This window comes from Castanea sativa, chromosome 5, assembly GCF_040712315.1.
Source record: "Castanea sativa cultivar Marrone di Chiusa Pesio chromosome 5, ASM4071231v1".
In the NCBI taxonomy this organism is placed as follows: domain Eukaryota; kingdom Viridiplantae; phylum Streptophyta; class Magnoliopsida; order Fagales; family Fagaceae; genus Castanea; species Castanea sativa.
The window spans coordinates 7,186,599-7,213,446 of record NC_134017.1 but is presented as its reverse complement, the minus strand read 5'-3'; the positions used below and the strand labels follow the sequence as shown (position 1 = coordinate 7,213,446).

The 26,848-nt window shown below is 35.8% G+C and overlaps 1 protein-coding gene and 1 long non-coding RNA gene across 5 annotated transcripts; both read left to right on the top strand.

Moving 5' to 3' along the window:
- Nucleotides 1–381: 381 nt before the first annotated feature.
- LOC142634238 (uncharacterized) lies at nucleotides 382–26,848 on the top strand. Of its 4 annotated transcripts, none has more exons than XR_012844089.1 (5): nucleotides 382–785; nucleotides 1,674–1,953; nucleotides 12,083–12,185; nucleotides 14,063–14,140; nucleotides 26,805–26,848. It is a non-coding gene; the product is annotated as an uncharacterized LOC142634238 (long non-coding RNA). The 4 variants fall into 4 exon arrangements; XR_012844088.1 differs by lacking the exon at nucleotides 26,805–26,848 and adding an exon at nucleotides 14,566–14,795; XR_012844086.1 differs by lacking the exon at nucleotides 26,805–26,848 and adding an exon at nucleotides 14,219–14,473.
- LOC142637177 (receptor-like protein EIX2) lies at nucleotides 23,179–25,794 on the top strand. Its single transcript, XM_075811458.1, has one exon. The coding sequence runs from the start codon at nucleotides 23,179–23,181 to the stop codon at nucleotides 25,792–25,794; it is 2,616 nt and encodes an 871-aa protein (XP_075667573.1).

Sequence of the window (26,848 nt, the reverse complement as noted above, 5' to 3'; positions counted from 1 at the left end):
TTTTGATCTGTTTGGGTTTTTGTTTTTTACATATTTGTGTTAGAGTAATGGCAGAGGGAGAGGTGAGTTACAGTACAGTAACCGTGAGAATCACGAGTGGGTAAAGTATCAAAATTTAAATCACGGGTAGGCACATCAAATTAGAGGCAAATCACATATGGATAAAGTGTAATTATCCAAAAAATTAAAGATGCAATATATATCTTCCAGCATAAGGAAATATAAATTTTTACTGGGAATGGCCATAGGTACCATATTAGTAGCTGCGTTTATAAAACATGGCCATAGGCCTTATCTGGAAAAAGGGGAAAAAAAGAATTTGCCTATAGCTGCTATAGGATTGGCATAAATATAAAATAAAAAACTGATCATTTTTTTTTTGTTCACCATCAATCTCTTGCTATAGTCACGCTCGTGCTTCTCTAAACAGTCACCAAAACACGCGACAACACTCATCCGATCTCCGATCTCTTCACGCCTTGAGCATCCGATCTCCGATCCATCCCGTCGAGTACTGCAAGAAGCACGTCGAGGCCGCCGACCTATTGTATACAGCCTGGGTAAGAAAATGTCATTTAAAAAATCTCCCCCAAAATCAAAGCCCAGCCCAGCCCATTAAAAACTTAAAAATGTCATTTAAAATCTCCCCCAAAATCAAAGCCCCTAGTCTGAAATTTTCTCGACACAGAAACAGAGAGACTCGCCGTGTCGTGCCGTGCGACGCCGAGTAAGGAAGACAGCCGTGTCCTCCGCGACGCTGATTGAGGAATTCGACTCCTTTCTCGGTGATTATTTTTCTGGTTCCCGTGTCAATCTATGAATGTTTTCCTCGTTTTCTTGTTACTTCATGTTTAGCTGCGGTTTTCGAGAAACTTTGATCGAATATGAAAATGGGTTTTATAGTTTTTGTTGGGTTTGTTCATGAGTTGCTGTTGTTTCTTAGAAAAAATTTGATAGAAAATGAAAATGGGTTTTTTTTTTTTTTTTTGGTTCCCTATTGTATACAGCCTGTGTACTTGGGCAGTGCTTTTTTCTTTTTGATTTTTAATGAATTTATTTACTTATCCAAAAAGAAAAAGAGATGATACAAATATTTTAATTCTGCTTGGATGAAGAAATGTGTAATAGGAGATAAAACGAGGTAAACTGCATGACTCTGTTGGTGATGATAGAAAATTCCAGCTATGATGCAGTGAGAGGTTGTCTGGAAGTGGACCTTAAACATTATAAGTGCATCTGAGACTAGTTATTTCCCATATGAATGCTACTGTGTCAGAGGGCTCTTCGCATGGGAAACAATTACCCACAGGACTGAGTGGATGCCATAAGTTGATGCCTGGCTCCACAATTTATGAGGAGATAAAAAATAGTAGACTATAAGAAGAAACCATTGAGCTAAATAACAGAAAGGAGTTTAAAACTTGAGAAAAATAGCCTTTTAAATTTTTGCATATTTTTCCTGTAAACTTATGAGACTTCTGATGTGTGCTAAACTTGACAAATTTCAACTATTAGGTTTTGGCTTTCTCCTATTGTGGTTGTTGAACCTTTTTGTCTTCTTACTAATCATGATATATGCGATCAAGCATGTATTGCTAGTTTGCTTATGTGTTTCGTTTTTAAATTAAAATTATAATTGAGTATTGTTTTAATTACCAGAACAATGATTGCAGCTTTTGAAGCCTGCTTTCGCATTTATATGAGATAAAGACTCAAAATGTTTCCTTCTATTGATTCGTGGTACTCATAGCATTAAAGATACACTAACAGCAGCAACTGGAGCGGTGGTCCCTTTTCACCACTCAGTTTTACATGATCGTGGAATAAGCAATTTAGTTTTAGGATATGCTCATTGTGGAATGGTAATGGTTGCTGCTGCTCGTTGGATTGCAAAGCTTAGCGCTCCTTTTTCTGCTCAAAGCTCTTGATAAATATCCTGACTACAAAGTTAAGGTATGGGCTGTTAGTTATAATTTGAAATTATAAATCACTATTTAATTGTGCTAATTCTGCTGATAACTTTTCTTTCTGTCAAACAAATTAAAATGGCATACTTTTTGACTTCTTTGTCCTCCTTTGCATAAAGAAGCTTTATTTATACTGTTTTTTCTTACTTATCAAAAAATAAAATAGAATAAAATGGCATCTTGTTGTAGATCTTAATCTTTTCTTTTTGGATGGATAATAAAAGGATAAAAAGCATAAATTAATTTTCTTCATGTTTTCCTATTAAAAATTTCATTTTTATTTTTTTATGTTTCTGCTTGTATTTCCGTGAATATTACATTCAATATTATCTTTTCTAGTTCAACCTATGAAGGAATCTCGTGTTACCAAGCATCTTATGTTATTGACAGTACCCCACTACCCCTTCCCTGAAGCTTACCTTGTGCGGTTAATCCCTCTCTAATAGCCTGCCACAGTGTACTTAGAATGACGAATAAAATCATTCTTCACTATTATTTAAAGCACCTACCATGAGGTTCAAAATATCACTATTATTTACAAAGTTCTGTAAATAAGGCTTATCAAATATCAAAGAAGACTACGTTGAAAAATCTGACCTCAACCTATCTGGCATGCTCTTATCCGCCCTTGCCCACATTCACCTCCTCTACAATCTCTGTTGCCACCAATAGTCTCTGGCCCTATCCCCCTAACCTCTCCCCTCTACCAATGCTAAAATGTCCAATGCATCAGCAAAAAATTCCTCATAGATCAGATTTCACCCCAATACATCTAAACAACAAGATCAGCTTTGACCCTATCATGGGTCAGCTTGAGTACATCTCAAGTTCTTTCTCAGGTTGTTGTTCACTCGTTTGTCCAATTGCATCTATTTCCACCACAGATAGAACAAATGCAGTGAGCTTGTTGACCCATCTCTTCAATTTAGAAATTGATTACATGGGTGAAAAGGAGGTTGAAAGATAAGAGTTTTAGAGAGAGGGAGAGAGTGAGTCGTTCTAAATAAGACTGAATACCCCACCAGCAAAGTAGTTTCTAGATTCAAGAACTTAAGGCAGGACAAACCCACCATAGCTCCTACTCCGTCAAGTTTAACCAGGCAATTTGGAGACCTTGAATTGTATTGTCACATTACTTCTTTTATATACTTAATGGTACTGTATCCTCCTTTTATAGACAATGGTCCTATCGGTGTGGATATATTGCTTTAGTATATATTTGTGTGGAATGCTTTAAGATTTAATCATTCTAAAGATTAAGCTTGATTTGAAAATTTTAAAAATGATTTTTAAAGTCTAATTAGCTTGATGGTAGATGGGATGAGTTTCTAATCAACTATGGATGTTTCTCAATTTTTGTGTGGATTTAGATAAATGGAATTTCCAACTTAAATCCAAACAATGGAAATTATTATGTTTTTTAATAAGGCAAAACAGTGGAATTAATAATTGATGGGATTTTAAATGATGAGATTATAAATCCATTCATTTTAAATTTTCCTTGTAAATATCAATTACTTCATCCAAACACAAGGTAAGTGATCTGACTTAGTTAAAGAAATATTTCTAAGGGGACAATAGCAGAAATTAGAGAAGATCCAGAGATTAAGAAAGGAGGATTGGGAGGGGGGTGGGGGGAGAAAAGAACAGTCTAGTATAGAAGACATGTTTCCCAATATGCTTTAAATAATGTCACAACAATAGTGAACTCATAGAAGTCACAGAAAAGCAATCCATCCAAATGCATCAATATAATGAGCTCAATCAAAGGAAGGTATGATAACCACACTCATCTCCCAGACCAAATACATAAGAAATTATTGATTAGATGTAAATTTTATATCTTAATAAGCTGGATAAATTGAAATTAAAATCAACAACTTCAGGTGTTGATTCAAGAACTAGTACTACTAGACATTGGTGCCAGTAGGTTTTCTTCTTCTCTTGTCTTGGTGGTTAGGTTATGAATTTTTTTTTCCTTTTGTATTTCTATCCTACTTTATGGTGTTGTTCAATAAGTAATTAATAAATGACTCACCCCCTCCCCCCTCCCTCCGCCCTCCCTCCGCCAACTATCCCCCTCCACCTTACCCCTTCCCTCCACCACAACCACTACCATCTCTCTCCTTCCCTGTCAACCCAGCCTCCACCAGTGACATATCCAATTCTACCCCTTGCCTCTCCTTCCCTACCAACCCAGCCTCCATCGGTGACATATCCAATTCTACCCCTTGCCTCCCAAATTTTTTTCCCTACTCCACAACAAGTCCTTCTTCCATATCCTTGCCCTCTCACACAACCCTTCTATTGGCCAATTCAGTTCAGTACATTCCTCATTATACCCAAACCTAGACCTCCTTACCCTTAAATCCCAAGCCTACACAGCACTCGCCAAAACCCACTCCCAAGCCTTTTTTAGCCAAAGCAGGGGTACCAGAGGTGAAACACTCTTTTTCTTTTTGTATTGATTCAAAGTCATTTCTCTTGGCTTTTGATGGGGGACGTATGGATGCTTATGCCATTATTGAAAAAAGGAGTAGGCATCATGGCTCTATCCGAGTTGGTAGATCGGGGTTGGATTGGACCATTGCTTGTTTGGTAGAGCTGTGCTGGTGGGACTTTAGCAAGAAACACTTTTTCAAACGGTTTCATGAGCAATATAAAATCTTGGAGTTTTCTAGTAGGTCGAACAAGAGTGGTCTTTTTGTTGAAATCTCTGAGTATCACAATGGGGCAAGACGTGGTTGTTTGTGTGTCCCGGAAGGGAGGAATAAGGGCGGTTGGGCTTTCCTTGAAATGAAGCTATGTGAACTCTTTTGGGAAAATCAGCTTCTAGGCTGGGGAAGGAGGTGGTTGCTGGCGGTGGTGGGCTAGAAAAATCCACCGGAAATTCAAGGAATCAAGTTTGGAAAAATCTTAATGGAGACATGAAATCAGGATGGGAGTTATGTCTGGAGAATCAGTTTCCAAATATTCATGGGAATGTAAATCAAAAGGAGAGTTTTGGGGGGATTTGACTTTCTTCAAAATTCAAATAAGCATCCCATAAATAGTTGCCCCTTATGTGGCCCTTTTGCCAAATGGACCCAGGCCCACTTCTCCTTAAAAATTACTGCTGCTTTTGATGGGAATACACAACGTAAGGTCCTCTGGAGTACTTTTGTCAAATCAATAGGAGCTAAGTTGGGCCCAATAATATTTGATCAAGCTCAGCGGGCTAAACCAACTAAAGCCCAAAATGAGTTTATTAAAAATTTGGAAAGGTTGATTGAAAGAAGTTCATGGGAGGTGGGCGAGGGGTTAAGGTCACATGCCTCAACTGAGAAGGTTCTGAAGCTGTCACCGAGCACCAACGAGTTGGGTGAGGACCTCCCAAGGGTCGATGGGTGTGTGGATGAGATTTTGACTCGCGATTCTTCGGCGGGATCCTAGTGTAGTGAAGGACCGGACCCCCATGGCTCAGCCGAGAAGCTTCTGATGGTGTTTCCAGGTTCTGACGAGATGGGTGGAGTCCTTCCAAGGTCTGATGGGTATGGTGATGAGGTTGGGGCTGTTGGTGGTCTTTCGGTGGGCCCTAAATCAAGCAGGGCTGAGGTGGGTTGTTTGGGTGACACTGTGATTGTCGCCAATAGTCTAGCGGAGGACTTCCCAAACTCCGGGGCTGTTCTAAACTCTGATGGGCAGTCTATCAACGCTGAGCCCGTTGCTTCGGATCTCTTTCGGTTTTTGAATTCTCCGATATGATCCACCACCACAAGCTGCTGGGTAAAAATTGTTTCTCTCCTCTTTCTGAGCTGGGTTTTAATTCTTAGGAAGATGAACTTTTGTTGTTGGATTGGGTAAACCCCACGAGGTCTGGTAAGGATGAGGAGGGTAGGAATGCTTTGGATTGTGTACCTCTGGCTAAGTGGGATCCTCATGGGGGTTTGGAAATAGTATCAGAGGCTACACAGGATGATTTTCTTGTGGGGGAGGATCTGGAACCTTCAGTGTGGGTGAAGAGAAAGATTAAAGGCTTTAGTAAATTTGTGGGATTTCCTATTGATTCATGTGAGCAGCAGTGCATTGCCTTCTTTCAAAAGCTTGAGAAAGTGGGAAAATCAAGCTACAGCAGGTAGTCTTCACCGTAATACCTCTTCAACTAAAAAAGGTATGATGGAATTGAGGAATTTAGTTTCTTTAGTCAACTATGAGGGGCAATCTAGTTGACAAACCAGAGGGATTGAGAATTTCTGTGGGGTGGGTTCAGTTCGTTGTCCTTGAATTTGAAAATCTTATCTTGGAATGTGAGAGGATTAAACAATCCTCAAAAGAGGGATACGGTGAAGAATTTACTCAAGGAGTGGAAGTGTGATGTAGTGTGTTTCCAAGAAACTAAATTGGATTCTGTCAATTCTGCTGTTGTGAAAAGTCTTTGGAGTAGCCCTTTTGTTGATTGGGTAGCTTTGGATGCCATTCATACACCAGGGGGGTTATTTTGGCATGGGACACGAGGGTATAAAAAAATGGATTGTCTGGTTGGGTGCTTTTCTGTTTCTATTTTGTAAGAGGGTGTGGCAGACGGTTTTGCTTGGATATGTACAGGGGTGTATGGTCCGAATGCTGATGGTCTTAGGGATGCTTTGTGGACTAAACTTGATAGTGTGAGAAGGAGGTGGAGTGCAGTTTGGTGTGTTTTTGGTGATTTTAATATCATCAGATATCTAGTAGAGCCTAGGTTTCCCAATACGGCATTTTTGCCAACGTACCAGTGTTCGACACGTGTTGGACACCGGTACCGGTAAGACTCGCCAGACACCGGTACCGGTGTCTCTCTCTCTCTCTCTCTTTTTTTTTTTTTTTTTTCGCTTCTCCGACACGGCACCGACGTGGTGCCGACACGGCGCCAACGCGGTGGACACGCCAGCAATGGAAAAAAAACAAAACAAAAACCCACACAGCCCATAAGTGAAGTGAAATATCAGAAACCCACACAGCCCAACCTTTGATTCCCCTCTGCCTGCTGCCTTTTGTCCCTCGCCGGAGCTACATCGAGCTGATCGGCGAGTCGGCGAGCTCCCTCTCTCGGCGTGGACAGGTCCGAGCTTCTTCTCTTCTCTCTTTCTGTTTCGCGATTTCTTTTTTTCTTTTTTCTTTTTTCTTTTTTCTTTCTTTTATCTGCTGACTGCTTAGGACCTTTGGTTTGGTGTATTGTGGCGTGTTATATTTATAACACCCAAAGCTTTTTTTTTTATTTTAATCCCACTCACTGTGTTATACTTTATTGTGTATATATATATATATATATATATATATATATATATATATATATTTGTTCTTTACTCAACCTTGCCTTATAAATTATAATGTTAATTATGAATCTTGTGATTTTTGTTTTTGTGTCCTGTTATAGTTTTATTTATTTATTAAAGTTAAATATTGTAGGTGATTTTACTAAAGCTTGTTTTTGCGATTTTTGTTTTTGTGTGTCCTGCTTATTTCCTTTTATGTTTTTTGTTTGATATTGAATGTAGCCTATTTAAACTTTTGGTTTGTACTCGAAACATTTTATGTGTATTATTGTACTACTTTGGGTGTTAGTTTATTTATTTGTAGTTCGTACATAATTTAAATTCTAGATATAAACGTATTTTATGTTTAAAAATATTTAAAAATATGCCTAAATGTAAAATTTAATTAATAATTTAATTGCCGTGTCCATGCCATGTCGTGTCCTAATTTTTCAAAAATTGCCATATCTCCGTATCCGTGTCCGTGCATCATAGAGTAGGGCGTCTTAGTTGCACTTCTTTTAGTCCAGCCATGTTCAATTCTCAGACTTTATTGAGAGGAATTTTTTGGTTGATATACCTTTGGTGGGGGGCGAGTATACATGGTTCCATGACTCAGAGAACCCTTCTATGTCTAGAATTGATAGAGTGTTGGTATCCGCTGATTGGGAGGATCACTTTTTGGATGTGACTCAAAGGCCTCTTCCTCAAGTGATTTTGGACCACTGTCCTCTTCTAGTGGAGGCAGGAGGAATGTGGAGGGGAAAGACTTCTTTCAAATTTGAGAACATGTGGCTTAAGGTGGAGGGATTTGTGGATCTAGTGTGAGGTTGGTGGAACGGATACCATTTTGTGGGTCTCCTAGTTATGTTCTAGCTTGCAAATTGAAGGCTCTTAAGGGAGATTTGAAACATTAAAATAAACATGTATTTGAAGATGTGTCTTTTAGGAAAAAAATGCTTGTTGTCTGAGCTTTTGGACTTAGATTTGAGAGAAGGGATGCAATCTTTGTCACCGGCAAATTGTGCAAGAAGAGCTGAGATAAAGGCTGATATTGAGTATTTAGCTTCTTTGGAAGAGATTTCTTGGAGGCAGAAATCGAAGGCTTTGTACTTAAAAGAAAGGGATAATAATATTGGGTTTTTTCATAGGCTTGCTAATTCTCATAGACGTACAAATACTATGAGAGCTGTGGAGGTTGAGGGCATTTTGTATGAGGATGAGTTTGCAATTCAGGATCAAGTGGTGGGTTTTTATAAGTCTTTGTACCAGGAGACCGAATCTTGGAGGCCCCCTATTGATGGTTTAGTGTTTGCAAATCTGGATGAAATCGAGAGGCTTACTTTAGAAAGGGAGTTTGAGAAGGAGATCATTGCAGCCCTATGGGAGGCTAAGGGTGATAAGGCTCCCGGTCCAGATGACTTTAATACGGCTTTATTTCAAAATTGCTGGTGTGTTCTTGTGAAGGAGATCTTGGCTTTTTTTGCAGACTTCCACAAATAATGTATGTTTGAAAAATCTCTGAATGCCACCTTTTTGTGTTTGATATCCAAGAAGCTTAGTGTAGTCAATATTAGAGATTTTCGCCTTATTAGCCTTGTGGGTAGTTTGTACAAGCTACTTTCTAAGGTCTTGGCACATAGACTACGTTGTGTTTTGGATAAACTTATTTCCAACTCCCAGAATTCTTTTGTTGGGGGGTATCAAGTTAATGTTGTCTAGGTTTGTTGCATACAATGTTGTAAAGGAGAAGACTACAGTAGATCTGATGAAGGCTTTGTCTGGTATGTATGAAAAGCCGTTAGCAAACAACAAGGTGCATTTGATGAAGAAACTGTTCAATCTGAAGATGGCAAAGAACGCATCAGTAGCACAACATCTGAATGAATTCTACACTATCACAAATCAATTGTCGTCTGTAGAAATTGATTTTGATGATGAGATCCGTGCATTGATCGTTTTAGCTTCTTTGCCAAACAGTTGGGAGGCAAATTACTGAACCACGTAAATATTGTCTTGTGTGTGTGTGATTACTTTTTCTTTGGCGTGTGTTTTTCTCTATATTCTTTGTTCTCACAGGTTTAGGAATTCGTGGAAACTCCCTACAGGAAGAAGACAAATTCTTGACTCTGTTCTTATCGCAAATGAATGCTTGGACATTAGATTGAAGAGTGGTATTTCGGGTGTGAATATTAAATTGGATATTGAGAAGGCTTATGATCATGTGAGTTGGAGTGACTTATTTTACCTTATGGAGAGGATGGGTTTTGGGGAGAAGTGGGGGAGATGGATGAAGATGTGTATTTCTATTGCCCGTTTTTCAGTGCTTATTAATGGGTCTCCAGTTGGCTTCTTTGGCAACTCTCGTGGTCTTCGCCAAAGGGATCCTTTATCTCCACTCCTATTCTTATTGGTAATGGAGGTGTTGAGTAGGTTGTGAAAAGGACAAAAGATGGAGGCTTTCTCAGTGGATTCCAAGCAAGTCCCAATACAAGTGGAGGTTTGCATATCTCTCACCTTTTGTTTGCTGATGATACTATTCTCTTTTGTCATGCATTCGAGGAACAATTATTACATATTTGTATGGTTCTAATTTTCTTTGAAGCTATCACAAGATTGAAAGTAAATGTTAGTAAGAGTGAGATTGTGTTGGTTGGTGAGGTTGGGACTTTGGATTCCTTATCTTGTATTTTATGTTGTTAAGGTAGGATGTTTACCTATGTCTTATTTGGGTATGCCTTTGGGGGCACATTATAAGGATTCCTCAATATGGAACCCTATCATTGAACGGATGGAAAAAAAGCTCGCAGGTTGGAAGCAGTTATATTTGTCAAAAGGGGGTAGACTTACTTTATTGAAGAGTACCTTATCAAGTCTCTCTACTTATTTTTTATCTTTGTTCACTATTCCACAACATGTGGTGGATAGATTAGAGAGGATTAAGAGGAATTTCCTTTGGGGGAGATCTAATGATGTTTTTAAATTCTCATTTGTTGCTTAGGAGAAAGTTGTGTGGCCAGTGGAGGCTTGGGGATCCGGAAGATTGGGCTGTTTAACCAAGCTTTGCTTGGGAAGTGGCTATGACGATTTGGGAATGAGGTCACAAGTTTATGAAGGCAAGTTATAGCTTCCAAATATGGGGAGGCCAGTGGGGGATGGTGTACTAGAGTTGTTAGAGGGACGCATGGATGTGGCATGTGGAAGAACATTAGGAAGTGGGCTGAGAGCTTCTTTGGTCATGTGTTGTATGCAGCGGGTAAGGGTTTTCGTATCAGATTCTGGTATGACCCTTGGAGTAGCCCTACTGCCTTGAAAGATTTATATCTGGCAATGTTTGCTATTGCTGTGGATAAGGTAGCTACAATTTTTGATATGGTTGAGTTTGCTATGGATGGGGGTGGTAGAAGCTAGAACTTACGCTTCCATCATGCTTTTCAAGATTGGGAGACAGGGATTTTTTATGATTTTTTTGCGCATATCTCATCCAAGTTACCTAGAGGGGGTGATGATACCATGATATGGAAATTTAATCGTAGTGGTGTTTTTGATGTGCGCTCTTTCTATTTTTCATTGCTAGCAGCCCCGTTGGTGTCTTTTCCTTGGAAGAGTATTTGGTGTGTTAAGGTACCTAAAATGGTGGCTTTCTTCTTATGGACAGCTGCTAAGGGTGAGATTCTTACTATAGACAACCTCGTTAAGAAGAATTTACCTCTTGTTAATTGGTGCTGCCTTTGTCGATGTGAAGAGGAAACTGTGGATCACTTACTGATCCATTGTAAGTATGCTCATACCTTGTGGAGTGAAGTCCTTCGTTTGTTTGGGGTTCAGTGGGTGATGCCGAAAAATGTTGTTTCTCTTCTCTCTGCATGGTGGAATTGGTTGGGACATCATACTTCAAAAGTGTGGAATATGGTTCCAGCATGTCTTATGTGGTTAATTTGGAAGGAGCGCAATGCCCAAACTTTAGAGAAAATTAAGAGACTTGTAGACTGTGTGAAGTCTTTGCTACTTAGGACTTTGTTTGAGTGGTCCCATATTTGGGAATTTACGCATTGTCATTCTTTGTTTGAATTACTTAATTCTGTTAGTCTTTTTTTTTGATTGGTTTGTATTTTTTTCAGTGCTGTGAGTTTACTATCGTAAATTCATTGTACTTTTATTATCAATAAAGTTTGTTATTACATATAAAAAAAAAGACATTGGTGCCAGTGACAACTTTTCCTTGAGCCTGAAGCAAAAGACTAGATCCTCAGAAATTCTGTTCTTTATATAAAATTAATCTCCTTAATATGAGATGAAAGACTGTAGAATTGCAAATCTCAAGTCACAAGGAAATCTCAAGAAAGGGCTCAGTTTAGTTTGTGAGCTACAGATTCAACTAGAAATGCTCTTGTTCAAGTTGATAGCAAATGGGAAATATGGAGTTTAACAATTGGAACAAGTAGCAACAATTAATCGTAATCAACAGGAGGACCATAATTACAAATTACGAACAGGGGCATTGAATTTCAATACATGAGATAAATTTAACACTCTGATACAAACTACATTGCTTTGCTAGGATATGATATTTGCAGGTACTTTGCTTTGCTAGATCTTCTCTGTAACATATAGGGATAAGATCCACTCCATTTATATCCTCCAATTCCTTCCAATTTTTAGCTAGATGGGAGAGGATCCTTTCCCTAAGAAATAAACCTCTAATTCTTTGTTACTCTCTACCATGCTATGTCATCATCCAGTCAGTTTTGAAATTTAAATTACTGTACTGAATTAGTTCATGCAATATATGCTTTCATATATATAATTTTATTTTGCCTTAGTTTTTCATTTTGTCATTTTCAGATTGTTGGGCATTCACTTGGTGGTGGTACTGCTGCGCTGTTGACATATATTTTACGAGAACAAAAAGAATTATCCTCGATGACTTGTGTCACATTTGCCCTAGGTATGTACTGATCAAGCCTGTTGCTTATGTTTGCTTTCTATTTCTACTGATAGCTTTGTTTTTAGTTGTTTTACAAAGTCTTCATAAACTTTTGTAACTAGATTTACCTATAAAGGATTAAGAAGGTTATGGGGACAAAGGATTATCAATGTGTGCACCTGCCTTTTTTCCTGATTTTGTGGCATCTTACTTGATGATTATCTTCAGTGAAGTCAGAATGATGTGGATTTCCAAATTAAAAATGACTTTATCCCCTAGTTTGCAGCTTTTGTTTCCATTGTATGTTCCTTCTATCAGTTAGGTTTCAGATGGCAGTGGAAATTGTGAATGATTTCTATAGAGAAACAGAAAAGGCTCTGATAGATATGATGGCTAATTTATCTAATTATGAAGTGAACACTCAAGGATGAAGAAGATGCTCTATAACATTAGGAATACAAGATATGACATAACTAAGGACACCGGATAAAGTTTATTTGCATGGCATATAAGCCTGAGAAACTTAATCCGGAAACTAGATCACGAATATGACAGTTGCTTTTAAACCATAAGCTGGAAACTTAATCCGAAGGTTCAAGAAAATGAAAACCAAATAATCACATAATGTTATCAACCATGTGCTGATTGCTTGATCAGATATTTCTTCCATATATTTAACAGTCAACCAACGAATGTCTCTCCCTCTTATTGTTCTTTTTTTCCTTTTTTTTTTTTTTTTTTTTTTTTTTTTTTTTTTTTTTTTTTGCTGGGCATCAAATTAATTATATAAGTCTGCACCATTTAGCTACAAAATTTCACGTTTACATTAGCTAGATCACAAAAGATTGTGACTTTTTTTTTTGATAGGTAAAAAAGATATATATTCAAGAACACTACCTTATGCAGATAAACATAAGGCAGAGAGAAAAATACATAGGGAAAAGAAAGAGTAAAAAGGAAAGGAAAAGAAACTAAGTACACAGGAGAGAGCTAAGGAACATAGGGAAAGAATCACAAGAGGTGAGTCCCCAAGCCCTAGACCAATCAAACAGAGTGCCACTAAAAGAGGCCAATAGCTGGTCATCCGAACTTTCCATGTCCTCTAACGTCCTCTTATTGCGCTCTCTTTTGGGCAAGAAGTTACTCATCTCTGGCGGAGAGTTATATCCACTAAATATGGTGTGGGTCAAGAGGGGTGGTGCACCAAAGTGTGCAGGAGGACCCACGGTTGTGGCCTTTGGAGAAGCATTCATGAAGGGTGCGAGAGTTTTTCTAAGCACCTATCGTTTGTAGTGGGTGAAGGCACTCGCATCCGCTTCTGGCATGATAGGTGGATTGGGGATTATATCCTAAAAGATCTCTACCCTGAGCTCTATGTGTGTTCAGTTGCCAAGGATGCTTGCATTTCTGAAGTTTTGTGGCTTCCGGAAGGAGGTTCTACTAGAGTGTGGAATTTAAGGTTTTTTAGAGCCTTTGAAGATTGGGAGCTTGCTGCTTCTTTTTCTCTTCTTCACTTTATCCAACCTCATATCCCTCGGGGGGATAGGAGGGATATTCAGAAGCAGAGCAAGCTGGTTTGTAATTATTTTTAATGACTTTGAATGTGTGTGTGTGTGTGTATATATATTAGTTAGATAATCTCATATTGGAATATAGTCGTGTATAATTTTGGCTTTGTTGTACCCAAGCTCCCTTTATTTATTAATTTTTGGGCCACCATGGTGCCTATTGTATGTAATGATTTGAGTTTCCTATTTTGATGCCACCCTGGTGCCGCATAAGGTTGTGTCCAAATGTTGTGGAGTGTCATAACGAAAAGTGGACACAACTTATTAATTATTTGTGTTTAAGAGACATTTTTTCCTATAGATTTATTAGTTCTCCATACTTATTTCTAGGTGCTGCAAAAGAAGCTCCTATCGTTACACCACTTATGGAATATGTTCGTCAGAAACGAGCCATTGAGTGGAGTCCAGGTAATGTGTTATATATTTTCGTATCTTCTCTTCATTACCTTGCGGTCTATCTTAAAGAAAAATGTTCTTTTATTGCAGTTTAGTTCGACAGAGTTGTTTGTTGCTGACTTTGTGATGTAATTAGATTATTATTGTCGTTCTTTTTGCTTAGCTGCCTTCTTTGGGTTTTTATTCTTTTTCTTCTCTTTTAGATTTCATTGATCATTGTACTCTACACCATGATTGATGGTCTCTAGTATAAGTCCTGTATATGTTGTGTTTTTTTTCTTTTCAATGAATTGCGTTATTTATCAAAAAAAAAAAAAAAAATGATGTAGAACACTGGATTGTTAGGAAACCCCCTTGTATCTCATCATTCATACTGTGCTTATACTTATTGTGTATGGGTTAGTGCTTATTCTATTTTGTTTTCTAAATAAATTTAGAGCTAGTGTTTGCTTGGTAATGTCAAGGCTCTGAAAATCAACGAATAATATCAAAAGAAAGGAATGTTGAGATTGACAGTCAGTGTAGTCACCACCACTTGGAAGGTTTAAAAAAAAAAAAAAAAAAAAAATTGCATGTGCGTGGGGAAAGGAATAAAAGGTGGGTGTGGACTATTGGTGGAAAGGAATACAAGGTGGGTGTGGACTGCATGAACATTGGAGAACTGTGAAGGCCAAGAAAAGAAATAGACCACTAGAATATGTGACTTGTTGTATTGGTAATTCTGTAAACAGAAAATAATTTGATTCTCTACTAGTATTGCAAGTTGATTGTGATAAACTTGTTATTGTTGTTGAAGAGTGAGTTTAAGTATTTTGAGTAGATTTTTTTTTTTTTTTTTTTTTTTTTTTTTTTTTTTTTTTTTTTTTTTTTTTTTTTTTTGTGAAAATAAACAATGGAATGCCTTCTTTGAAAGGGTAAATATTGAAAGGTTGATGATTTTATAGTCGCATTTGTAAAACCTATTGTCGCGTTTGTAAAACATATTAAAAAATTCTATAGCCGCGTTTTCAAAATGAGGTTGTAGACTGAGGATCTATAGTCGCGTTTTAAAAACGTGGCTATAGACAATTCAAACAAATAAATAAAAACCCTATAGCTGCATTTTCAAAATGTGGTTGTGGGCTGAGGATCTAGAGCCATGTTTAATAAACATGGCTAATGTACACCCTATAGCTGCGGCTTAGAAATGCGGCTGAAATAATACCTATGGACCTATCAGACCTATAGTAATAGGTTTTAGGCAACGGCTAAAAATGTGGCTATAGAAAATGCCGTTATAGACCGAATTGACTTATAGCCATGTTTTTAGGAGCTATAGCTATAGCCCATTTTTTTTTTTTTTTTTTTTTTTGTGTAGTATGGTCTTAAATTCAGAACTTGTTGGCTGTTTATCTCACCAATATTAATAAAAAGGAGTCGATACTTAGATTTCAACCCTATCAATTTTCATTAAATAATCCCTAACACAGCAATTTAATAACTACTACTACTGTGGGTTCCAATTAGCTCAACTGGTAAAAACTTTTATGGTTGTATAAGAGATCTGGGGTTCAATCCTCGCCTTCACAAAAAACTGATTGGTGTTTTGGTCTGATGACAAAGAGTTATCATCAAGAGTAGACGCTACAGGTTTGAAACTCTAAAAAAAAAAACTACTACTACTGAACATGGATCACACATTGGGACCACCATTTAATTACTACTACTAATGAATATAGATCACACATTGGGATTTAAATCAACAGCCCATCATTTGCAAAACCAAACCTAAAATCTAATAAGTCTCATAAAATCCTACATTAATAAAAGCCCAAAATAGCAAACATATCATAGGTCCATAAACTTAACTCTTGGTTGAGTTTTCGTCACAAACATTGCCGAATATTAACTAACACAACCAATATGATTCTCATCATTTGGAGCTAAAACAATCCCCATCATGTCCAATTAAAGCCTCCTACCAACTGCCACAAGATCCTAAATTGATCAAAACCTTAAACTGGATAATGTTTCATAGTCAAATAAGCCTAACACAGCCAATCCGATCCCCACCACCTAAATTACTACGACTAATCCACACAATTCACACATTCTGAACCCAAATCAACCACCCATCATTTCCAAAACCAATCCTAAACTCTCCTACAGCTGCCATGACATCCTACATTGATCAAAACCCTAAAAATGGCTAAAATTTCATAGTCAAATAATTCTAACACAAAAATGTGATCCCCACCATCTAATCACAATTGCTATTACACATAAATCACACAATTTGGATATAAATCAAACCCCAATCATTCCCAGAACCAATCCTAGAGTCTCCCAACAACTGCCACAAGATCCAACACTGATCAAAACCCCAAAGTGGATAACATTTCACAGCCAATGTGACACATAGATCACAAAATTTGAACCCAAATTAACCACCCATCAATTCCAAAACCAATCCCAAGCTTATCCAAAAAGGAAACCATTCTTAAATTTGACCATTGAATGTCTCCTTTCATGTTTATGAGGTGTACACTCATTTTTATTGTCACTTTGCTTGGACTATCTTTTGAACGGTTGGCCATTTAAGATTTAACCATTTTTTCCTTTACCAGTTTGTGTGGAGTCAACTATTCTTCGTTGTATTGATATCATCAACATCTAGAAAAATTATCATTATATAATTGTCGGGGACGTTTTTGCGACAAGGGCAAAAAATGCGAGAATGACCTAAATCTTCCATTTAGTTCTTTAAAAGTGATTATTTGTGGAGAATCAAGCTCAATTTCAAATGTATAATAAACAAAGGCTAATGGTGCTTTAACAAGAGAGAAATCAAAATGCTAATAACAAAAATGCTGAAAAATGCATAGAAACACAACAGGTCTGAAACTTTGACCCATAGTCAGCGAGAAGAGGAAATTGAAAGAGGTTGTGAGGAAGAAAGGGAATGTTCTCCTGCACCCATATTTCCATTCCTAAGCTTCGAAATTGTGAGAATGTTGGTTGATTGAATGGGTTTTTGCTCTAAAGTTTCAGCTACGTGGGTAAAACATGGTTCGTTCATTTAAGCTGAAGTGAGAGTTTTGTATTGAGTTTGGGGTGTTGCTAATGACTGGTTTTTTTGTAGTAGTAGAGACTTTTATCCAACATGATACTAATTTGATGTCTTGGCTTGCGTTGCTTTTGTTTAGGGAATAGCTTGCATGCATTTAACATGATTTGGGAAATAAATGGGGTTTGCTCTAATTGGCTGCCTTTCGTCAGCCATTTTAGATTATTGGAATATTCACCTAAGTAAGGGCTAGCAGCTGGAGTTGGCGAATAAGAATCAACTACATTTTAAAGGAAAAAATGGTTTAGGGCAGAAACTTTGGGTTACAAATAGCTAGAGCATAAAAACTCTTTTAGGGTGGAAATTTTGGGTATAAGACCTCGTCCATGAACCTGAGGTGCTACTATTATCCCTTACCCACTTGGTAGCCACACTTCCTCAATTTCCCCAATAAATTGTATGGGATTGGGCTATTCTTAAAAAAATATAATATAATATAATATAATATAATACATTAATTGAGCTCACAAGGAAGTTGGGCTTGGTTGAATCAGGCTTATACAAAATGTGTCGTGAAAATGAGTATCAACAATAACCACAATAATATTTTGTTTCACAATTACAACAATATCAAGTAAATCTACCTCCACTTCCTTTAGTTTAGGTTAGTGTAAATAAATAAAATTTCAAGGCAAAAGAAGGTGAAAAAAAAAAATCAACTACTACGCAGACAAAGTTTTCAACATTACTACTGGGATTCAACTTTATTTGGCTCATTAATGATTATTGTTTAAAAAATATAATAGAAAGAACACGGTATCTAGAAGTTGGATATTTGACATATGGTCTTACATGAAAATTATGTCACACGGTAGAAAATGTGTAATGGTTGAAAAGTCACCTTTCACCCCAGGATGGGGTGGGAGTTAAAGAAAAAGAAGCTTGAAAGTCAATAACATTGATATTGATGAAGAAAATCTATGTGGTTTATGTGAAAAATGATCGTTAAGTGAAATGATAGTCCTTTGTTCCATTATGAGTATTCAATTTTATGCACCACAAATGTAATATACTATGGGTCTTATTTCTTTCCACTTTGATTACTTTATTAGAAAACGTGGCGTGTAGTAATTTGCAATAAACGAAGGATAAAAGTGGAACATGGAACTTTTATTTCGTCCAATAAACCTAACACATCTCATCACTTGTCTTTGGCAAATATTCATCTAGCAGGGTTTGGTTTACTATCACTAAAAGAATTATGCCATTAAGAGCACACATGCATACGCATAAGATTTTTCACCATCATGAACCTTAGGTTTTGGACAAATGTCCTCCACATGAATTTCTGAATGTGTATTCTTGACCTAACAAGTATATTGCTTAATTATTGTATCGAATATGAACTCAACTGGAAGAAGAGAATGTAGGGAATAATGATCCCATATTTTGAAAAAACACCCCACAAGCACTTATATTTATGGAGTGGCCTTCATGCTAAGGGTGCGTGGTGGTGACCATCTTTTAAAATGGTGCTCATTTAACCATTATTCTGTTTGCCAGTTTGTGTGGAGTCACCATTCCTTCGTTGCAATGATATCACTAGCAGAAAAATTATTATTATATAACAATAATAAGTTTTCTTTAAATCTTCCTCCACTTCCTTTAGTTCAAGTTAAATAAATAAAAGTTCAAGGCAAAAGAAGGTGAAAAAAGGAATCAACTATTAGGCAGACAAAGTTTTCAATATTGCTAGTGGGAGCCAACTTTATTTGGCTCATCAATGATTGTTTTTGAAAAAATATAATAAAAAGAACACGGCATCTAGAAGTTGGACATTTGACATATGATTTTACATGGAAATTATGTCACATGGTAGAAAATGTGTAGTGGTTAACAACTCACCTCCCACCCCAGGATTGGAGTGGGGGTTAAGGCAAAAGAAGTCAAAAAGTTTTTTTTTTTTTTTTTTAAAATTTTTAGAAACAAGTCAGAAAGTTGATAACATTGATACTAATAAAGAAAATCTATGGTTTATATGAAAACTAATAGTCCTTTGTTTCACTATGAATATTCAATTTTATGCTCCACCAATTGTAATACTATGGGTCTTATTCCACTTTGATTAATTTATTAGAAAAAGTAGCATGTAGCAAATTGCAATAAGAGCATAGTAATAATAAATGCTATGTTTTAACTTTAGATATATAAATGTAGATTTGAGAGGAGATAATTGCATTGTATTAATTTAATGTGTTTTATATATTATTACATTTATAAAGTGTAGATTAAATAGTAAGTCTTTGTATACATCTTATACGTCATAAAAAGTGATATAGAAAAAAAGCTACCTACAATAGATCGTTTGAAACCATTTGTTCTTTGGATGACTTGGTTAGTTGGTTATGCTCAACCCATCACCACTTACCAATTAGGTGGTGTTTCATTTGCATAATGCTAGATTCCATGGAATCACATACATGGGAATGTTAAGGTTGGTTATTGAACACATTGGGTTCCACTGAATCTACCCTGAAATGGTAATTATACTGCAATTGTGTCTTTCTTTAAGGGTGCAATCATGTTAGTAAGGCCACTAAACAGTAACACTTGCATAAATGAAGAATTGGAAAGCACATACATGAGATTTTAATCAACCATGGGCATTACTCTTTTGCTAAACGTGTGGAAGGTTAGAACAAAGCTATATATATACACTATGCTCATGGGAAAAAGCCTTTCTTCAAACAATTTTATCAAACACCTTACAGGCTTAATCATTATTGGAGTATTTTTTCATTATTTTTTAAAAAATACCTTACAGATAAACTGTGAGATGTCCATTGGCAAATAAAAGTCACTGAACCAAAAAAAGAAGCAATTAAGGGTATGTTTGGTAGTGACTTTTAAATAATAGTTTTTAGTGTTCATTGGTAAACAACTTACAGGTAAACTGTGAGATGTCCATTGGTAGTGACACCTATTTTTATAACACTTAAACATGTATTTTTACAATACTGAAAACTGAATAACAATACTTAAACACTACTACCAATTGAGTCCTAAGTCACTGAACGCAAAAAAGAAAACAAAAAGTAGTCAACAAATCAAAGTCTTGAACTGCAATTCCTACGCAATTTCGTGAACATGAGGATTGGTCTTTGGCATTTGGTTGAAGTCATCCAGTCAAAAGTCTTCATTAAAATTAAAAGGGTAACTGCACTTTTTTCTAGGGAGAAATGACACTCCATTGATATCCAATTGAATTTTATTAAATTAATATTAAAAATGTTATGTATTATCATACCATAAAATTATCTTATTTTCAAAATTTTGAATTTGTGTTTCTGATATACTCTCATTTCCTAATATTCCGTCAAGGCTCATTGCTTGTTAGAATTGTGTTGCTAAATAAATAAAATTTTCATATTTTAATACTGAAAACTAAATAACAATACTTAAACACTACTACCAATTGAGCCCTTAGTCACTGAACACAAAAAAGAAAACAAAAAGTAGCAACAAATCAAAGTCTTGAACTGCAATTCCTATGCAATTTCGTGACACATGAGGATTGGTCTTTGGCATTTGGTTGAAGTCATCCAGTCAAAAGTCTTCATTAAAATTAAAAGGATAACTGCACTTTCTTCTAGGGAGAAATGACACTCCATTGATATCCAATTGCATTTTATTAAATTAATATTAAAAATATTGTGTACTATCATACCATATTTCTAAAATTATCTTATTTTCAAAATTTTGAATTTGTGTTTTTGATATACTCTCATTTTCTAATATTCTGTCAAGGCTCATTGCTTGTTAGAATTGTGTTGCTAAATAATTAAAATTTTCATATTTTAATACTGAAAACTAAATAACAATACTTAAATATTGAGCCCTAAGTCACTAAACACAAAAAAGAAAACAAACAGTAGTCAACAAATCAAAGTCTTGAACTGCAATTCCTACGCAATTTCGTGAAACATGAGGATTGGTCTTTGGCATTTGGTTGAAGTCATCCAGTCAAAAGTCTTCATTAAAATTAAAAGGGTAACTGCACTTTCTTCTAGGGAGAAATGACACTCCATTGAGATCCAATTGCATTTTATTAAATTAATATTAAAAATGTTGTGTACTATCATACCATATTTCTAAAATTATCTTATTTTCAAAATTTTGAATTTGTGTTTCTGATATACTCTCATTTTCTAATATTCCGACAAGACTCATTGCTTGTTAGAATTGTGTTGCTAAATAATTAAAAATTTCATATTTTAATAAATTAAACTTTTGAGACCATCAATAATTTAACGATGCTTAATTATTGTATCAACAACACTGTAATGGAAATTCTTCACCAAAAGCCAATCTTTAGCGTGAAAATTTTGAATGAAATGTTAATTCCACCGTCGTATCATAGGCCATCGTGAAAAATATTGCATAAAAGATTAATGGTCAACAAGTCACCCAACTAAAAAACAAGAAGATGTCAATAAGACAAATGCTTAATGATTTTGATATTATTGAAAAATCTCTATGCGGTTACATGAAAGATGGTTGTCAAATGAACCTAACACTACATCTCTTCACTTGTGTGTGCTGAGCAATGATCTCTAGGGGTTTGGCTAAAAACATATACTATCACTAATTTAATCTTGTCATTAAGAGCACATACACATGACTTGAGATTGTATTCAATAATGAGCTTTAAGTTCCAAAAACAATTTCCTCAACATGAATTTTTGGCCCTACATGAAAATTATGTCACATGGTGGAAAATATTGCATAATAGATTAATGGTCAACAAATCATCCAATAAAAACAATAATTCAATAATTCAAATTCTAGATGATTATGATATTAATGGAAGGGCAAGACTTATGTATAATACTTAAGTGCTATTCCTTAGGTTCCTCTGTTAAGATTCTGCCATGTGGATTTTTTCTTATGGAATGAAAGTGTATTTTTTAATTAAGTGGTCACATAGCTAAATCTTAAGAGGGGAACCTAAGGAACAGAACTTAAGGTACTATACCTAAGTTTTGTCTTTAATGGAAAATCTTTACATTATTACGTGAAAGATGGTTCTGAAATGAATCTAATACTCGGGTCCGTTTAAGAACAATTTATTTAGTTGAAATTGAAATTTTTTTACTAAAAATGTAAAAAAGAAGAAGTTAAAAGCTAGTTGAATAATACAATGAGACCTATAAATAGTACCAATTATATATAGAGACCCAGAAATAGTATAAAAAAAAAACTACAAAATTAAATAAATTTCTTCCCAGATTCTCAAAAAAAAAAAAAAAAAGAAAAAAAAAATTTCTTCCCAAACGGACTGTACATCTCATCAATTGAGTGGTTAGTGTTGATCCTTGTGGGTTTGGCTTAAAATAATATAAAAGCACAAGTCAACAAATCAAGGTCTTTATTAAAATAATATAATAATAAGAAAAATGAGAAAGGGTTTGAAAAATCACTATATATATGGCCGCCTCTTTTGAAAAACTTTTATTTTTATTTTTGTGACAAGTAAAATATTTAGAAGTCTAAAATTAATTAAATTATATATATATATATATAATGAAAAATCATTACAAAATTTATAAAAATGTAAAGATAAAAAAAATATAAATTAATACCATAAATAATTTGAATTTCTTCTAAATTTTTTGATTATCCTCGTGCATTTACACCAGACTACAACAATAATATATAAACTTAGGAGGGAACCAAAACATCAACTTGCACTGGCCACACATGGTTAGGTAAGAAACTAATGAACCTTACCTAATCACGAAACAAACAAGAGTATTGGTAATTGGTGTTTGGCATTTGGCATTTGGCTTAAGCCAACAAGTCAAAGTCTTGTTTAAAATAATATAATAATAATGAAGAATCCCTATATATTATCACGAGCTGCAGTAACATTCAATTACATCACCTCCGCTACTCATATTTCAGCTTTTCTTCCTTCAAACTTCCCTTCCTTCAATTCGTTACCATGGCCGCCTCTTTTGCAACTCTTCATCATGTGCTTTTTTTAGTATGGTTCCTTCCTATTGCCTTCTGTCTAAGCTTCTTCTTCTTCAAAGCAGAGTCAATCTCAAATGTCTCTTGCAATGAAAAAGACAAGCAAGCCCTTCTAACCCTCAAACGTGGTCTCACTGATCAAGACCACGTCCTCTCATCCTGGTCTGACCATAAAGATTGCTGTATTTGGGACCGAGTTTTCTGCGACAAGAAAATTGGCCGAGTCTCTGAGCTCCACCTCAATTATTCGAGGTTAGGCGGTGAGATTAGTGGTTCGTTGCTCCAATTAGAACATTTGAATTACTTGGATTTGAGTGAAAATGACTTTAATTGTACTCCGATCCCAACTTTCCTTGGTTCAATGTTCAGTCTCACACATCTTGACCTCTTTGGTGCTAACTTCTGTGGACTCATTCCTCATCAGCTTGGGAACCTTTCAAGCCTTCGCTATCTGTCACTTGGAAATAATTCCGACCTCTATGTAGATAACCTTCGTTGGATGTCTGGTCTCTCTGCCGTTCAACACCTTAACCTGGGCTATGCTGACCTTCAAAGAGAAGTTGATTGGCTTCAAATAATGAGTAAGTTCCCATCTCTTTCAGAGCTATACTTGTACAATTGCCAGCTTGATAGCCTGAATCCATCTCTTGGATTTGTCAATTTCACGTCTCTTCGAGTCCTTTCTCTTTTTGAAAATCATTTCAATCATGAGATACCTAATTGGTTCTCTAATCTCAGTACAAGCCTCTTAGAGCTTTACCTGTACAACAATTCTTTGAAAGGCAATATACCGCCTAGCATTTTCAATTTAGAGAAATTAGAACATCTTGATCTCGGAATTAATTCTTTAAATGGTCCTATACCTTCTTCTGTTGGGAATTTATCTCGTATGAGAACATTAATGCTCGACCAAAATCAGTTGAATGGTACCATTCCAAAGAGTCTTGGACTTCTCTCTAAGTTAGAGACGTTGTTTGTCGGAAAAAATTCTTTAACAGGTACCGTAGATGAAGGGCATTTCAGAAAACTCTCAAAATTAAAGTATCTCTATATGTCTGAAGCACCTTTGTTCTTTACTGTCAATTCCAATTGGGTTCCCCCCTTCCAACTTTACTCTGCCTCCATGAGCTCAATCAAGATAGGTCCTAATTTTCCTTTATGGCTACAATCACAAAAATCCCTCAGTTTACTAGATATGTCCATGTCAGGAATTTCAGGTAAAGCTCCGGGTTGGTTCTGGAATTGGACTTCAAACATTACATTTATCAATCTCTCTAACAACCACATAGAATGTAATGTATCAGACATTTTTCTGAGTTCTACTGTCAAAGTGCTCAATATAGCTAACAACTCATTTTATGGACCCATTTCTACTTTCTTATGCCAAAAGAAAATTAGAAAGAATAAATTAGAGTTGTTAGATGCATCAAACAATCTCTTATCAGGAGAACTTTCTCACTGCTGGAAGTATTGGCAATCTTTGATCCATTTAAACTTAGGGAGCAATAATCTAGTAGGTGGAATTCCCTACTCCATGGGGGCTTTAGTTAACCTCCAATCATTGCGTTTACAAAAAAATAGCATCTGTGGAGATATTCCTTCGTCGTTGAAAAAGTGCTCAAATCTGAGGCTCATTGATATGGGTGATAATCATTTGTCCATCATACCACTATGGATTGGAGAAATAACAAATCTTACAGTTCTTCGTCTAAGATCAAGTGACTTCAAGGGTTATATACCTCGACAAATATGCCAACTTTCTTCTCTTAGAGTATTGGATCTTGCCAATAATAGCCTATCAGGATCCATACCAAACTGCTTGAAAAATATTAGCGCCATGGCATTACTAGAATCCTATGATATTTCATTTTCTTATTTTATGTCTTATTTGTCTTTTTTTTTGTATGCATATGCATCCTATGTTGAGAATGTTCAGTTGGTTCCCAAAGGGAAAGAAATGGAATACAAAGAGAACCTCAAATTACTTAGGCTCATAGACCTTTCAAGTAACAACTTGTCTGGATCAATCCCTACTGAGATTTCAGATCTTTTCGAATTACGTTTTTTGAATTTGTCTCGAAATCATTTGATGGGAAAGATACCAGAAAAAATTGGGAGTATGAAAGAGTTAGAGTCAGTTGATCTCTCACGAAATCAATTATCGGGTGAAATTCCTCCAAGCATGTCTAATTTGACATTTCTTAGTCTCTTGGACTTGTCATACAACAACCTCTCGGGTAGAATTCCTTCAAGCACCCAGCTTCAATCATTTGATGCCCTTAGGTACATTGGAAATCCTCAGTTATGTGGTGATCCTCTTCCAAAAAGCTGCACAATTGAGGAACAATCTTTGAATAAATCACCAATTGGTAGTGTTGAAGATAATTTTGAAAACTCCAGCTTCTACATTGGTATGGGAGTTGGATTTGCAACTGGCTTTTGGGCAATTTGTGGAGCTCTCTTCTTTAATAGGACTTGGAGGCATGCTTATTTTAGATTTGCTGATGAAATAAAAGATTGGATTTATGTGACTACAATGATAAAGATGAATTTACTGGAAAAGCTAAGAGTCTGCCTTAGTAAGTGAGGCATTGTTATCTAGCCAAAAGGTATTGCTTCAAGTTATATGTCCTTAATATTGTTTCTTTCATGCCAATGTTGTAGTCAGCTACTTTGAATATACAATTTATTTCATAGCTAAATGTGATAGTCTTTTGGATTTTTTTTTCACAAATATGACATAACTTTGGCCTTGGTTTATCACATAACAGGTTTACTAATAATATTGTTCCCTATTTCAAAAATGGGTTTCTCATTTGGGAACCAACAAACTCTACTCAATTGAGCCAAAACTATGACTTTTATTGAATTGACTTGGGTTTTTGATAACAATATTAGTCATAAAGATTAAAACTTTCTTTCATTTATGCTATGCTTTTTTTTTTTCGTGCATTTGTATGACCCTTTTGTTCTTTTGCAAAAAATATTCACAGGCTGTGAAAACTCTTGCAATCCAAGACAATTACAATTTGAAGCAAAAACAAATAAATTGTTTCTATATACCAGGTCAATGTAACTATGACTTTGTCGTCTAAATTATCTTGTTTGTTAGCTCTGCATATGAATTGTATGCGGCTATTGGTACTAGCTAGTTTCACTAAGGATGTTTGTAGTGCTAGTCATTTAAAGAATAATTATTTCTCCTTCAGCATAAATTCAGAGTTCAGGTCACTGAACAAAAAAAAGTGCTTCCTGGACTCATTGATTTATTTCACAATAACTTTTCTATTCCACAAATTCCAAGAGGCCCCCCCCCCCCTTTCTCTCTCTCGTTTTTGTTTTACAGTTTTACTAAAAATACTGTTCCCTATTTAAAAAGTGGGTTTCTCATTTTGGAACCAACAAACTCTACTCAATTGAGCTAAATCTATGACTGTTAATGAATTGAGTTGGGTTTTTGATAACAATATTAGTCATAAAGATTCAAACTATCTTTCATTTATGCTATGTTTGCAATTTTGCATTTCTATTTTATTTTATTTTTATTCCTCATGCTTTTGTATGACCCTTTTGCTCTTTTACAAATGATATTCACAGGCTGTGAAAACTCTTCCATTCCAAGACAATTACAAATTGAAGCA

Excerpts from the sequence above, each read along its gene's own strand:
- LOC142637177 (XM_075811458.1), top strand. The coding sequence starts at position 23,179 with ATGGCCGCCTCTTTTGCAACTCTTCATCATGTGCTTTTTTTAGTATGG.